This window comes from Talpa occidentalis, unplaced genomic scaffold (genome assembly GCF_014898055.3).
Source record: "Talpa occidentalis isolate TD23 unplaced genomic scaffold, MPIMG_talOcc4v2.1 talOcc4.4, whole genome shotgun sequence".
NCBI classification, from domain to species: Eukaryota; Metazoa; Chordata; class Mammalia; order Eulipotyphla; family Talpidae; genus Talpa; species Talpa occidentalis.
Window position 1 is genome coordinate 87,821,949 of NW_023604295.1, and position 13,933 is coordinate 87,835,881.

Here is a 13,933-nt window from a genome sequence, read left to right on the forward strand (position 1 = left end):
GCACTCTGCTCCTAGATGGCTGTTCTCTGTACTCTGAAGGCAAATTATTCCTGAAACCTAAGTCCAATTCAATCAGGAAGCTTAGGAGTACAGCATGTCAGAGTGTTTGCCTGGAATCTTCCTTCAAACCTCATCTGCATGTTTAGAAATTGCACAGACTGACCAAGAGTCTTGAATCTAAACATGACATTTAAAGAGAAAAAAAAAAAAAAAAGAGCTTTTCAGCTGGATCTGCCATCTTCGTAAAGTCACCAAATGACCTACACAATGGGAAAAAGGAGACGCCCCCCACTCTATCTTCTCTAGACCTTTTAGAAAACATGGAGTTGTTCCTTTGGCCACATACATGCAGATCTACAAGGAAGGTGGTGGTGTAGATATCAGTGGGATGGGTACTGTTCAAAACAGAGTGCCACACAAATGTTACCATGGCAACAGTGGAAAAGTCTATAACACTACCTGACATGCAATTGATTGTGTAAACAAACAAGGGCAAGATTCTTGCCAAAAGAATTAATGCTCATATTGAGCATATTAAGCACTCTAAGAGCTGAGATAGCTGCCTGAAGCTATTAGGAAAAAAGGAAACCAAAGAGAATGGTGCCTGGGTTCCACTGACACGCCAGCCGGCTCCACCCAGGGAAGCAGACTGTGTGAGGACCGAGGACAGGAGCCTGAGCGGCGGGAACCCACACCCTGTGAATTCAGGACTTGAGAGATGTGTAAAAAGGAATAAAGGACCTCTGGATTATAAAAATTTTTCTCTTAATCAAATAGAAGTGTGGTTTCCCCTTTCCAAAAAATGTTCAAAGCAAAAAACAAACAAAAAAAGCCTTTATTAAAATGATGTCCAGGGCCTCCCCTGGTGGTGCAGGCAGTTGAGCGCCACGCTGTGAAACTGTCCGCAGCCTCTGCAGCACTGGTTCGATCCCAGCCGGCCAGCGAGGGTCCCATATGGTGCGGCAGACCTCTCCTGTCACGCCCGCGGCTCCCCTCAGCAGTGTATTTCATCAGTCTGCCTGTTCTGTTCCCCGCTCTGTCTCTGGTGAATCCTCTCACCCTCCCTTGCATCTGGCCTGTACCCCGGTTCTTGTATAAAATAAATAAATAAATCTTTAAAAATAAAATAAAATAAAATGATGTCCAGTAGGTAAACAGGGAATGTTTTGAAGCTGTAACATGGAATTAAGGATGCCCTAAAAATAACATAGTCTTTGCTGACAGACAACCTGAGTGAATACTTGCTTCTCCACTTTGTGGTATGTCTTTGGGTAGGTGATAAAACCATTTCCCATCTACAGAATGGGAGTACTCCCATCTTCTCATGGCGTTGTGAGGAATTATGTGCTCATAGAACTTGATACAGAGCTCTCGTCTCCTCCTAAGAGGCTGAAGTAGGTGCAAAGTGAACTTGATAAATGTTAGGGTGCCAACTTAGACTGGTTAAGTGAGTCTCAGCCCTTTGAGGTTTGGGTCATCTCTGTGAAGATTTTATAGGAAGCAGCATCAAACCCTCCCAAGGGAAGAAATGTAATTAAAGTAACAGATGAAGCAAGGTAAAATTCAAGTAGGTGGAATTCAAGTATGGCTAGAAAAGGTCTGGTAGATTGCTGACAACTTGCAAAATGGGAGTGAATTAACTGTCTCTCCCCCCTCCCCTTTGCAAAACATATATGGAAGCAACGGTTGGATTTGATATGAGGATAGTGTAAAGGAAATAGCAAGAGCAAAGGCTGGGAAGAAACCCATCATTCTGCAGTATTCTTCAGTATTCTGCAATAATCACACCATTTTAAGAATTGCTTGGCTTTTGTCTCCTACATTTTAAATACATCAAACTGCAAAGACCAAAAAGATTACTGAGATTGTGCAAAGTTGCTCTAAAGAGAGACATTTTAAGATTGCTAACCGTAACAAATTGCTAGCCTTAATTGCTAACAAATTGCTAGCCTTAATCAGTTTCTTTATGCTTTTTCCATGTGTGAGAAGAAAGGAAAAGAAGAATTTTTTTATAGAAAGATATATAGAGAGTTTCGTTAGGCTAAAAAATGTATTGTGTCATTAGAAAGTTAAAATGGAAACAGTAGAGATGAGTGATTATAACTGGAAATTTTAAGGCCTCATTTCTATGAGATACACTCTGGTCAGTAGAAAAAAAAGCAACTTGGGCCTCCCCTGGTGGCACAGCGGTTGAGCGCTGGGTTGCGAAGCTGCCCGCAGCCTCTGCAGCGCCGGTTCCATCCCCGGCTGCTCCCCGGCCACCGGAGGAGGGTCCCACATGGCGCGCAGACCTCTCCTGCCGCCCGCTGCTCCCCTCAGCAGTGTACTTCGGCCCTTCTGCCTGCTCTGCTCCCCGCTCTGGCTCTGGTGAATTCTCTCACCCTCCCGCGCTTCTGACTGTACCCAGTGCTTGTATAAATAAATAAATAAATAAATAAATAAATCTTTAAAAAAAAAAAAAAAAAAAAAAGCAACTTTTGGACTTTCTCTTCTATTTTGATGTTGATTTTCAATACCTGTAAATTACATAGAGGTCACGTTGTTGAACTTGATTTGTTTTTTCAAATTACTGTCTTTTGCAATGAAAAATACTATAACGTATTGCCAAAGAGTCATCAATATCTTTATAAGTTACAGAATAGCTATTCAGCTTTGCTTTCTCCAAAATGTAAGTTTGATTGTTTCTCCTTCATCTCTTTAGAAGGACGTAATTTCTCTCCTTGAAAAATTCATTTTCTCTAGTTTTGTTCAGAATTGTGCAGTTTCTATGGAAGCTTTTCAAGAAGTCTACTTGTGACTAATATAACAAGTTTCTTAAAAATGATGTTGTGGTAAAAACTCACTTTAGCTATAAAAGTGCCCCAGTCTTTTATGTGTATTTCTGTATTTAAGTATTTCAGAAAATTATCTGGCCTGTTTGAATTAATCTGTTGTTCTAATATTGTGTAATTAATATTGTGTTCCTGGGTTTTTCTTTCTCTCAGCACAATTGGCAAAGAGTTATTTATTTGTGTATGTATATAAATTTGTATATATGAAAGACACCCATTGCCATGGATGTGTGACAGATATTATATGTAAAGAAAGTACTACAATCCCAATTTCCAGATGGATAAACTGAGGGCCAGACAAGTTTAAGAGGGGTCTAAGGTCTTAGCAAAAAACAAATTTCCTGCACAAAGGTCAATGCAATTTTCCCCTGTAGTATCATTGGTAGAGATCATATGTTCTATATTTAATGTCATCTCATACATTCGACTTCCTTCTAGAATGGCATTTTCTCAGTTATGTTCTGCAGATTCCACTTCTATTATGGTGTAAATTCTGTCCAAGTAGGATTAGGTTATCAAATGGGTTTAGGATATAGTAGCTTAAGCAGAATGAAACAGATTTCTTACTGCAAGACTTTTCAAACCTTAATGTGTTTGTGTGCATTGTGACTCATCTGTATTGTGGGAAAGATAGATGTGGACGTCTGCATATGTAAAGGGAGGGGAACATTATGCAGAAACCACTTTATAAAAGACTTTACAAATGATCTGGAGAGACATCAATGAAGTCAGCATTTTAAAAAGTGGTTACCTTGGTTAAAAGCAACTCCTCGCTTCTGTCTTTGAACATATAGAAGGAGAATATAGGCAAACAAAAGCCTACAGTGAAATCACTAGACTCTAGCTCTGTGTAATGTTAAAGGCAGACTTCTCCATCTTTCACAGAACAGCTTCTCATGGTGCTGTCATGGGAAGGACTTAGAATGCTGGTCATATAGATTCACAATGCCTTCACGGCTTCTTTCCAATTCTTCTGGACTTATCCACTCTGGATCATATCTACCAAGATTCTGACAACATCTCTGAGTCTTTTATGAGTGAACACCACTAATTCAGTTCAGTAACATGGTAGTTAAAGTTTTGCAGAGATGAAACATTTTAGACCTGCAGCAATAGAATCTCTTTAAATGTAGGCTCAGTGAAAATGAAGATTGAGTTATATTCATACTCGAACTGTCCTCTTCCTTTCAAGAATGGTTTCCTTTCATTTAAAATGGTTTCCTTTCATTTCCTTACAGGAGAAAACACGGGACCAACGCCCATGAACATGAATCCTCAGCAGACCCGATTCTCTGATTTTCTTGACTGTCTTCCAGGAACAAACGTTGACCTAGGAACTTTGGAATCTGAAGATCTGATCCCCCTCTTCAATGATGTAGAGTCTGCTTTGAACAAAAGCGAACCCTTTCTAACCTGGCTGTAGTCAGTACTGTTGTAACTGGATGCAGTGTGACCTGCCTGACATTTCCTGGGCCTCTTGGAAAATGCGAGGGAGCAGAGGACTTCAGCAGGTGAACCACTTCCTGCCTCATGACTCATGCTCCCTCCTTTCCATGCGGCTAGCTTAGTGATTGCCTGGATTTGATTGGCAGTAACAAGTTAAACACAAATATTTTCTTTACCATTTTGCAAACTTGCGTTCCTGCAACTAGATTGTACGAAATTGTTTCTGCAGAACTGATTATGCAGAGTTGCTTCTGTTTTTCTTTCTGCTGCCCCTTGACAACATTTTATGGGTGTTAGTTAAATTTATACAGGTATTGATTATAAACCATAAAAATTGACCACAGGCAGTCACTTCTGATAGGCAGCTCAGTCCAGGAAATGTACACAATATTAAACCTGTTTTGCAGTTTGAAAAACTATGCTGATGACAGTAGTACTAATACTTTTAAAAGTATTAACTTGAGCTTTAAAAATAATTGTATGGATAGTAAGATTCTGCTGTACGGACACAGTATAGTTCGGAATTCATGCTGGTTCTGATGGTTCTTATTACTCTGCATTTACATCGGCATGCACAGTCTATCCTTTGTGATTTTATTGCAGTGTCTAGGCAATTAGTCCTTTGAGCAGGAGGAACGTCGCCACTTTAGTCACCATTCGTGCATTGCAGATTTTATGAAAGAGACCAGTTTGGTACTAATTGTGAGCATTTATAAAACAAAACTTTTTAAAACTGCAAAAGTTGGATCTTTTTAAAATTGCAGCTTAGGATTTGATGTTTATTTTATAAAGCACCAATCATTTTGTAGCTGGTAACAGTGAGCAGCCAACTGTTTTTGATAAATCAGCAACAATGGTGTTTTTTGTTTTTTGAAACTATTTTGAAAACATCAGGACAATATAGGTGCCAGCCTGAGGGCAGGCGCACCCAGTAATCTGTTGCTTTTTAAACTCTGGAACCTTGTGTGTTTTGCTTTCAAAATTTTAAGCATTTACGATAATTTTATCTATGATACTGTTTTGAAGGATGAAGCAGATCTCTGACTGACGTTAAAAAAAAAAAAAAAACGTCTTCTGAAGGCACATGGTGGAGACATATATTTCTGAATTCTGACTTCTAAGTATAATACCCTAACTTTGTTTGCTACAGTTAGTATGAAAAGGCATGAAATATGTACTCAATACCTCTTATGTAACCAAAAACGTTTTATTATTAGCTTTTAAGGACTGAAAGAAAGCATCCTGTTCACCTGGTGTGCACTCTGACTGCATTGCCTATGAAGTCCTAACTGTTTAATATTTTGAACTGACATTATTTATAATCTATGAATTTCATATTTGTTTTGAAAGACATTAATGATTCAGGTCTCTTAGAGGAAGCTTTCTGTTCCCAAGAGGGCTTATTTGTTGGGGATCTTAAGTAAGATTTTTCTCGATCTACCAAACATACAGGGGCAGAATCCATTTGATCTTGTTGGAAAGAAGGCAAGTGAAAAGGTCAGAGATGAAGCAGTAAAGTGAAGGAATATGGTAGAAAGGATACTAATTGTGAAATGGAGATAGACTTGTTACAGTACCCCAAAAGCAAGATGAGCAGGAAGTAGGAGAGGTGCCCTGAAAGAACAAAGTAATCATTTTCTCCTACAGCCTTTATACCCAAAAACTGTTGTAGAGGAAAAGAGAGCCTTGGTGCACTTTAGTGGCAGAAAGTGGGGCAGGGCTGTGAGTGCCCTGTTCATGTGGACACTGAGCATGAGAGTGGACAAGAGCATAAACCTGCTGTTGTGTCCAGCACCGTGGAATGATTGCATTTTCCTGAAATGGCTTGTGTTCCTCTGATTCTTTCTCTACGTGCACTGAGAGAGATGGGGGTAGTTGTTTATGTTGCTACTAAAGTGAAGGGAGATCTATTTCTTTTTCTCTTTTATTAGCAAAAATTACAAAAAGAGTTGTACATTCTTTCTAAGAAAAAGAAAAAAAACAAGGGACCTAACAAAACTGAGCAGTGTTACTGTATTTTTTAAAAAATATTTTTATAGACTCATTTTCAGGTTATTAAATGTAAAAGAATATCCCTCTTTTTTTAAAAAAGGTAGTTAAAATGATGCTATGTATTATCAACTTTTAGAAGTAATTTCCTAGTAAGCTTGTGGCATTAGAAAATACTAGATTTTTTTTTTTGATGAAATTAGTTGGAACATTTATTAATGAACACAATATTTTTCTAGGATAAAATATGGACCCTGATTATGTTTTTACTAATAGATAAAATCAGAAAATATTTTTTGTTTGTTTTTAAGACCATCAATTTTGGCCTTTATTAGAGAACACTAAAGTTTGAAATATAGAGTAAGAATGATTTTTTAAAAGATTTTTCCTGATAGTGTGTTATAAACCCTCCAGAATTCATAATAAGGTGCTACTTATACTTTCTTATTATAAAAAAACTGCCAGGATATCTGGTCTGTTTAGCCCTAAATCAGTAAACAAACTATGCCATTTCATCTAATAACCTTGCCATGGTAAAGGCATATTCAAAATTGAAATTGAAAAATAATTTCAGAGATATTTCTTTCAAGGTAATACTTTTCTAATAGAATACATTTTCTTGAAGTAAATACATTGTCAAAACCTTTTGCAATTCTGCTAATTGTTATGATTCATCATAGAATTTAAGACGTGAAATGACATTTCTTTCACTGATTATACAATATATGAGAAGCATGTAAAACAGTAAAAAAATTTTAGTGTACTGGGGGTGCTATCAACCCAAGTGGCAGTAAAGTCCTCTGCAGAAGAAGGTGATTGGAGTGAAAGAAGTGTTGCTAATTACAAGTTGTGTTCTCATGACATAATTAGAAAGTCATTTTTGAAAGAGCAACTTTTATATAAAAAAATTAAGCTGTTTAAAAAAAAGGAAATTGTAGATTAATTGGGAAAATGGCTATTGACAGAGACTATTTCCCTAATACATTACATCACTTATATGCTAGTTCTTTAACTTTTAAAAAATTATTTTCCACATTTTGTAATATGACATATGTGTGTTTATTTTTAACTTAGAATGCTATGCGTACAGAAAGTATGCAGCCAAATCAATCAGGTAAAACCATGTTACCTAGAGTTTGGTACTGGTTTTGACTTGTCTGATTCTGTATAAGAAAAATAAATACAATTGAATTTCCACTTGGAGGCTTTGCCTTTTCTTTATTTGTATGTGTTCCTTTACTGATGTCTTTTGAGTGGTGCTGAAGAGAAGCTTATGTAACCCTCCTGACAGACAATGAAAGAAAGAAAATTTAGTAGGCAAACTTGGTTTTGGCTCAAATGCCTGGTCTTCACTATTTTAAGTATCCACAGCATTCTGGTTTTCACTTTATTTGAAGTATCCCACTGAGGTTTCTTGGGGTGTGTGTGTATGTGTGTGTGTGTGTGTGTACACGCATGCTTGTGAGCACTTACCTGTGTATACATATATACATATATGTGCTTGTAATTTTTAAGATCATACTGTCCTTTGAATACCCTCACAGAAAACAGCAGAGTCCTAGGATTCAAGTATTTCTAGTCTTATTAACAATATGGTCTGGCTTCTTGCTGTCAAAACTGAAAACAGCACATCATCCATTCTTAGTGTAGGCTTGTGATAGTTTGTTTTCTCTGTCCGTTGAGTACTTCGAGGCTCACCGCCAGGATACCTTTGTCCATCAGAGACAGACATGTTAGGTGAGAGCAAAGGGGTGTTTTGAAGTAGAAGCATTGAGCTAAACAACAGAAAGATACTGGTGGAAGTGCTCATCAACATTCCAATGTTTAAGCTTCATATATCTCAAAAATGATCAAGTTTAAGTAATATGTTATAAATTACAACACATATAAAGTAAAAAGTGAAAATTCTCTATTCTTAATTCTTGGATTTTTAAAATTATATATGTTAGATTTTCTCCCTAGGTTATATTCTGTGCAAAAGAAAGGCAATTATGTGTGCTGTTTTGGGGAGGGGGGGGAAGCTTTTTTTCTCTCTCTTAACAGTAATATTTCTAACACGTAGTGAGTATAAACTTTCTGCCAAGCATTATGCAAACCTTGATACATATTATCTAATTTCAATTTCCCAATGGTGTATTTTAATTTTTTTTTATTAATATAACATTGGTTTATAGCTCTCTATATATGATTCACACCTCCTGGGATATATTTTACCACAGTACACTCATTGTCAAGGCACCCATATTCCTCCAGAACAGTCCATCAAGCAACATCCCTCCTTTGCTCTATTTTTATTCTGATAGCACACTGCTTTAATTCCTGTAGCTTTGAAATATAGTTTAAAATCTGGGAGTGTGATACCTCTGTTCCTCCCCCTTTTCTGTCATGACTGCTTTGACTATTTGAGGTCTTTTGTAATTCCATAACATTCAGTAATGTTCTATTTCTTTGAAGAATTTAATTGAAAACTTGATAGAAATTGCATTGAATCTGTATACAACTTTAGTAAAGATAGCCATTTTAACAATGTTAATTCTACTCCATGAGCAGGAAATATCTATTTTTTGTGTGTTTTCTATTTCTTTTAGCAATGCCTTAGATTTTTTATTCTGAAGACTTTTACCTCCTTTGCTGTTTTGTTCTTTGGCTTTTTGTTCTTCTTGTTGCCATTATAAATGGCATTATTTTCTTGATATTTTTCTCTTCCAGTTTGTTGTTTGTATATAGGAATGCAACCAACTTCATAAATTGATTTTGTAGTCTACCGTATTACTATACTGATTATTGTTTCTAGTAGTTTTTAAGTGTTGTCTCTAGAGTTTTCTTATCATGCCATTGGCAAATAATGATAATTTTACTTCTTCTTTCTCATCTGAATTCTTTTTATGTATTTCTTCCGTAGTTATTCTTGCTAGGATTTCCAATATCATGTAAAAGAATAGCGGTTAATGGGGAAATTCTTGTCTTGTACTTGATATTAGAGAAAAAGTTTTCAGTTTTTCACTATTCAGTATAATGTTAGCTGTGGATTTTTCATGTATGGCCTTTATTATGTTGAGGCATGTTCCATCCCCATTTTTTGGACACTATCACAAATGGGTATTGAATTTTCTCAAATGTTTTCTCTACATCTGTGATAGGACCATATGATTTTTTTAATGTTTCCTTTTGCTCATGTGGTGAATTACATTGATCAACTTGTGAATTTTGAACCATCATTGCATCTCGAATAAATCCCTCTGTGATGATGTATTGTCCTTAAATGTATTGTGGAATTCAACCTGCTAAGATTTTATTAAGTATTTTTGCCCTGTTCATTATAGGTATTGGCCTATCATTCTCTCTTTGTTCCCTCCTACCCTCCCTTCCTTTTTCCTTCCTACCTTCCTTCCTTCCATCCTTTCCTCCAGGCCATAGCATCCCCACATTTCTCTCTACCTAACTCTTTTTTTAAAGATTTATTTATTTATGCATTGAAGAACTGGGGTACATGCCAGAGGTGTAAGGGGGTGAGAGGATTCACCAAAGACAGAGTGGGGAATAGAACAGGCAGACGGACTGAAATACACAGCTGAGGGGAGTGGTGGGTGAGACAGAAGAGGTTTCCTGCACCATGTGTTTAGCTCCCTGGCCAGGGATCAAACTTGTGCTGCAGTGGCTGCTTCATAGCTTCATAGGTTGCATCTTAATTCCTTGCGCCACCAGGGAGGTTCTACCTACCTCTTGATGCATGAAATGTTATTTTTCTCTCTACTTTTGTGTCACAGTCTATGTTGATCACCAATGTCCACAGAGTGCATCCATTTTGACCCAACCCATGCATCTCCCTAGATATAGCAACCTTCTAATTAACTGCTAGATCATCCTGTCAGGAATGAAGCAAAAAACTCTGATGCCATTTTAGTTTATCCTCCATAACCACTATTTATAAGTTCTTCTTTGGGGCACTGATTTTTAAAATTATGATTAAATATTGTGCGGCCATCAAAACAATACTTCCATTGAGAACACATATGAAAATGTCATAGGTATTCGGTTAACAAGATGTTAGGTTAAAAAGATACCTTACTGTCTAGCAGAGATATACCCTGTATTAAAATGAATATAGGATCAGGATTAGACAAATTATATCTCACTGGAGTGAGATGGGCCTATCAGTTCTGACCTTAACAAAGCATGAATTTATTCTAGGAATGCTCCAGAAAGTCTGGCACATTCAGAACCTTAAAGCAGAACTCTCTAGAACTTTATCTAGAATGCCCCAAATTTTGAGATTTACCAAAACAAATTTTGATTATCCATAGCTTCTAAAGAATTCTGAAAAACTGTCAAAGGCTTCAGATGTTGTTCACAGTAATCTGCTCACACACATTTAACACTGAATTCCAAAAGGCTCATAGACTGATGAAAGTCCTTCCATTGACCTTAGACTTGGCAATCATTTTCTATAGGCTATCCTTTAAAACAGAGCCCTTGTAATTGTAAGCTGATTAAGCCATGGACTGTACCTATCTGAATATATGCATTATGTTTAGCAATATTAATTTTTAAGGGGTACAGAGTTTACCAGACTTTGTATTTCTTAAATGGATTCTTCAGCTTTTAAGTCACGTGGTCATACTACTAGTTGCACAAGGTGATTATGCCTAATATGTTTGCAATTTGAGGATCAGAAGTACAGTTAAAAATTGTCCAGGTTTGGGCCTCTCCGGTGGTGCAACAGGTTGAGCAGCATGCTGTAAAGTTGTCCTCAGCCTTGGTAGTGCAAGTTCGATCCTGGCCAGCTGGCGAGAATCCCACATGGTGTGGCAGACCTCCCCTATAGCTCCCGCTGCGCCCCTCAGCAGCATATTTCTGTCTGCCTATTCTGCTCCCTGCTCTGTCTGGTAAATCGTCCCACCCTCCCATACCTCTGGCCTGTAATACAGCTCTTGTATAAAAATAAATAAATCTTAAAAAAAAGTTGTCTAGGTTTACATGGAATAGATGGTTTCCCAAGACTTGGGACTTACAGTGTTAAAACTGGGAACGTTCCAGAAAATAGGTAAAATTTGGGAAGCATGCATTGTGTTCACTTTGGCAGAATAAGCAATATAGCTTGTGAGATCCAGTGCAGAATTTACTAAGGTGTTAAACCATTACACTAAATGTGGAGTTCTTGTGAGAGTGGGAAATATGCACCTGAATGGGAAATATGTCCATAAAGTAAGCCCTGCTCATTACAAGCCTACAACTCAAAAGATTTTATGTGCTAGTGTATTTCTCTGTAAGAATAAGAAAAATATAAGCCAACATAAAAAGCTTCACAAAAAATATACTTTCAAGAATTAAATGGAAGAATTATTAACATTTTCTCCTAAAACAGCCTCTCACCAAATCTTCTAGATAGTCAGCTATGTTTTCATTTGTTGAAGAGATTTAAGTGGGTCTGAGGACCCTGGCCCTAAGTCAGAATTGGTTTTTCCTGAGGTTGCTAAAGAAAATAGAACTCTTAGTAATACGGGGCAAGGGGCACAAAAACCAGCCACAGACACTGCCCAAATAGTTTATCAGTCACTGTCTGAGTTCTTCATCCACACACACAAATGCATAGTCTCAGAGAACAACAATGTAATTTATTTAACAAGCCAGGGAAAAACAAATAGTTACTGAGGCCAAAAATGGCAATTTTCCTCACCCGAAGCAGTGTCCAGTGTTTTTAAGACCTAAACAAAAAGCAGCTAAGAGGGCACCTTTCCACCACAGAGGACACAGAGCAGAGCTCCTCTCCTGAGCAATAGGCCATGTGCCCAGGATGACATTTTCTTGCCTCGGCTGACCTGCAGCATGCAGCAGCCAGACTATAGGCCAGGTTCCAAATTACGAATTACGAAGACAACAGAAGACACAACAGGAGAAGCTCCCAGAGCTGCCAGTATGTCCCTGACAGCACCAGACTAGCGACACTCAAGACAGCAGCTGCAATGGCTGAACAAGCCAACAAAGGGCCACACTCCAGCAACTCAGCAAGGCAGCTGGCTCTGGGTCTTTGCCTGCTCTGCCAGGCTGTAACAGCAGCAAAACCAGGAACAGTTTCAGTTAGTAGGCTAATTGCAAAGCCAACCTCTCTGAGGTTGGCTGCTGGAAGCCTCTACCTTCCCAGGCCCACAACAGCCTTCTGGAAGATCGGTGCAGTGGGGGCCAAAATTGCTGGCCCCAAATTCAATGAAGATCCGAAAACGCTGAATCCTGAACACTGAATGTTCAAACGCTGAATCTGGAAGACTAAATGAGCCATGGCTGCTTCTGCAGTCCCTTATATTTCTTATTAGTTGATCCACTCCCAAATGGGATACTTTTGAGCATTTTCCTTGGGGTTATCTATCCTCACCAACAACCCTCTCCAGGGTGCACCAACTGTAAGTCTTTGGCTTTAGCCACCAGTTACATTAGGACATTTCTTGATAGTCCCTGATTCACTCATCAGTAAGTACTTGCTAGAGCCCTTGCTTTGTGAAAAGCTCTGAATAAGCAGTGGATATATGAGGATGAAGAAAAATCAATTCTTTATTTAAGGAGCTTACTGCTTAATCAGAGCTATATATTATGGGAGAAAGAGTAATAGGAGTTTAGAATAGCAAAGAAGAGAGTGGGTGGACAGCTTCAAATAGGTCATGGTGCGTTTCCCAGGCATTTCAGGTAAAGGAAATAGCACAGAGGAAAGAACAGAATTTTGAAAGAGGAGTGGTAAGAAGGTTCATGGCCTGGAGCAGGAGGCAATGAAGTAGGAGGAAAGGTCAAGTAAAGTGAAGGAGAAATCTTTAAAGGGACTCCTATGCTTTGTTCCAGATTTGGGACATATGTTGGAAACCACTGGGAGATTTCTAATAGTAGAGTGACTTAAAAATAAAATCATGCAAAAATTAAAAAAAGGAAATGACCCAAAGCGAAGAGTAATTTGTGGCTTTCTAAACACAACAAACTGGACCTCCCCGGTGGCGCAGCGTTTGAGCGCTGGGTTGCGAAGCTGCCCGCAGCCTCTGCAGCACCAGTTCGATCCGGGCCTCCGGCTGCCGGGGGAGGGTCCCACATGGCGCGCAGACCTCTCCTGCCGCCCTCTGCTCCCCTCAGCAGTGTACTTTGGTCCCTCTGCCTGTTCTGCTCCCCGCTCTGGCTCTGGTGAATCCTCTCACCCTCCTGCACTTCTGACTGTACCCAGTGCTTGTATAAATAAATAAATCTTAAAAAAAAAGTTTAAAAAAAATAAACACAAAAAACTATTTGATGCTCTAAGGATAGGAAGAAATTGAAATGTCTTCTTCTCCCAAGACGCCAATATATGAGTGATGCTAACATAGTTCAGGAGAGAGAGATCACCTGGGACTTGGTTGTGAGGTAAGATGAGGAGAAGCAGACAAGGCTTTTGGGAACAAGAAACTGATAAACTCACATAGCAGAAATGGAAGAGAAAAAATACATATAGATCACCTACTATGATCCATGAAGTGGAATCTTCAGTTCCTGCGTGTATGTGTGTTTGTGTGTGTATTTATTGAAATAGTAGTTAGCAAGTATGTATGTTTATTGGAATAGCATCACAATTTTAGGGTCATTTATGTAGAATTTACTTCTGCATGATATTGAGAAACTGTCTATTAATTCAATCTATTTTCTTAAGATTTTCAAAG

The 13,933-nt window shown here is 38.2% G+C and overlaps 1 protein-coding gene across 1 annotated transcript in view; it reads left to right on the forward strand.

Annotated features, from left to right (window-relative positions):
- Positions 1-4,802, forward strand: part of WWTR1 (WW domain containing transcription regulator 1) — a 129,710-nt gene extending 124,908 nt beyond the window's left edge. Inside the window, exon 7 of the mRNA XM_037525815.2 lies at positions 4,070-4,802. Within this exon, the coding sequence (XP_037381712.1) occupies positions 4,070-4,254 (185 nt within the window). The 3' untranslated portion in view covers positions 4,255-4,802. The remainder of the gene's footprint in view (positions 1-4,069) is intronic.
- Positions 4,803-13,933: the final 9,131 nt, after the last annotated feature.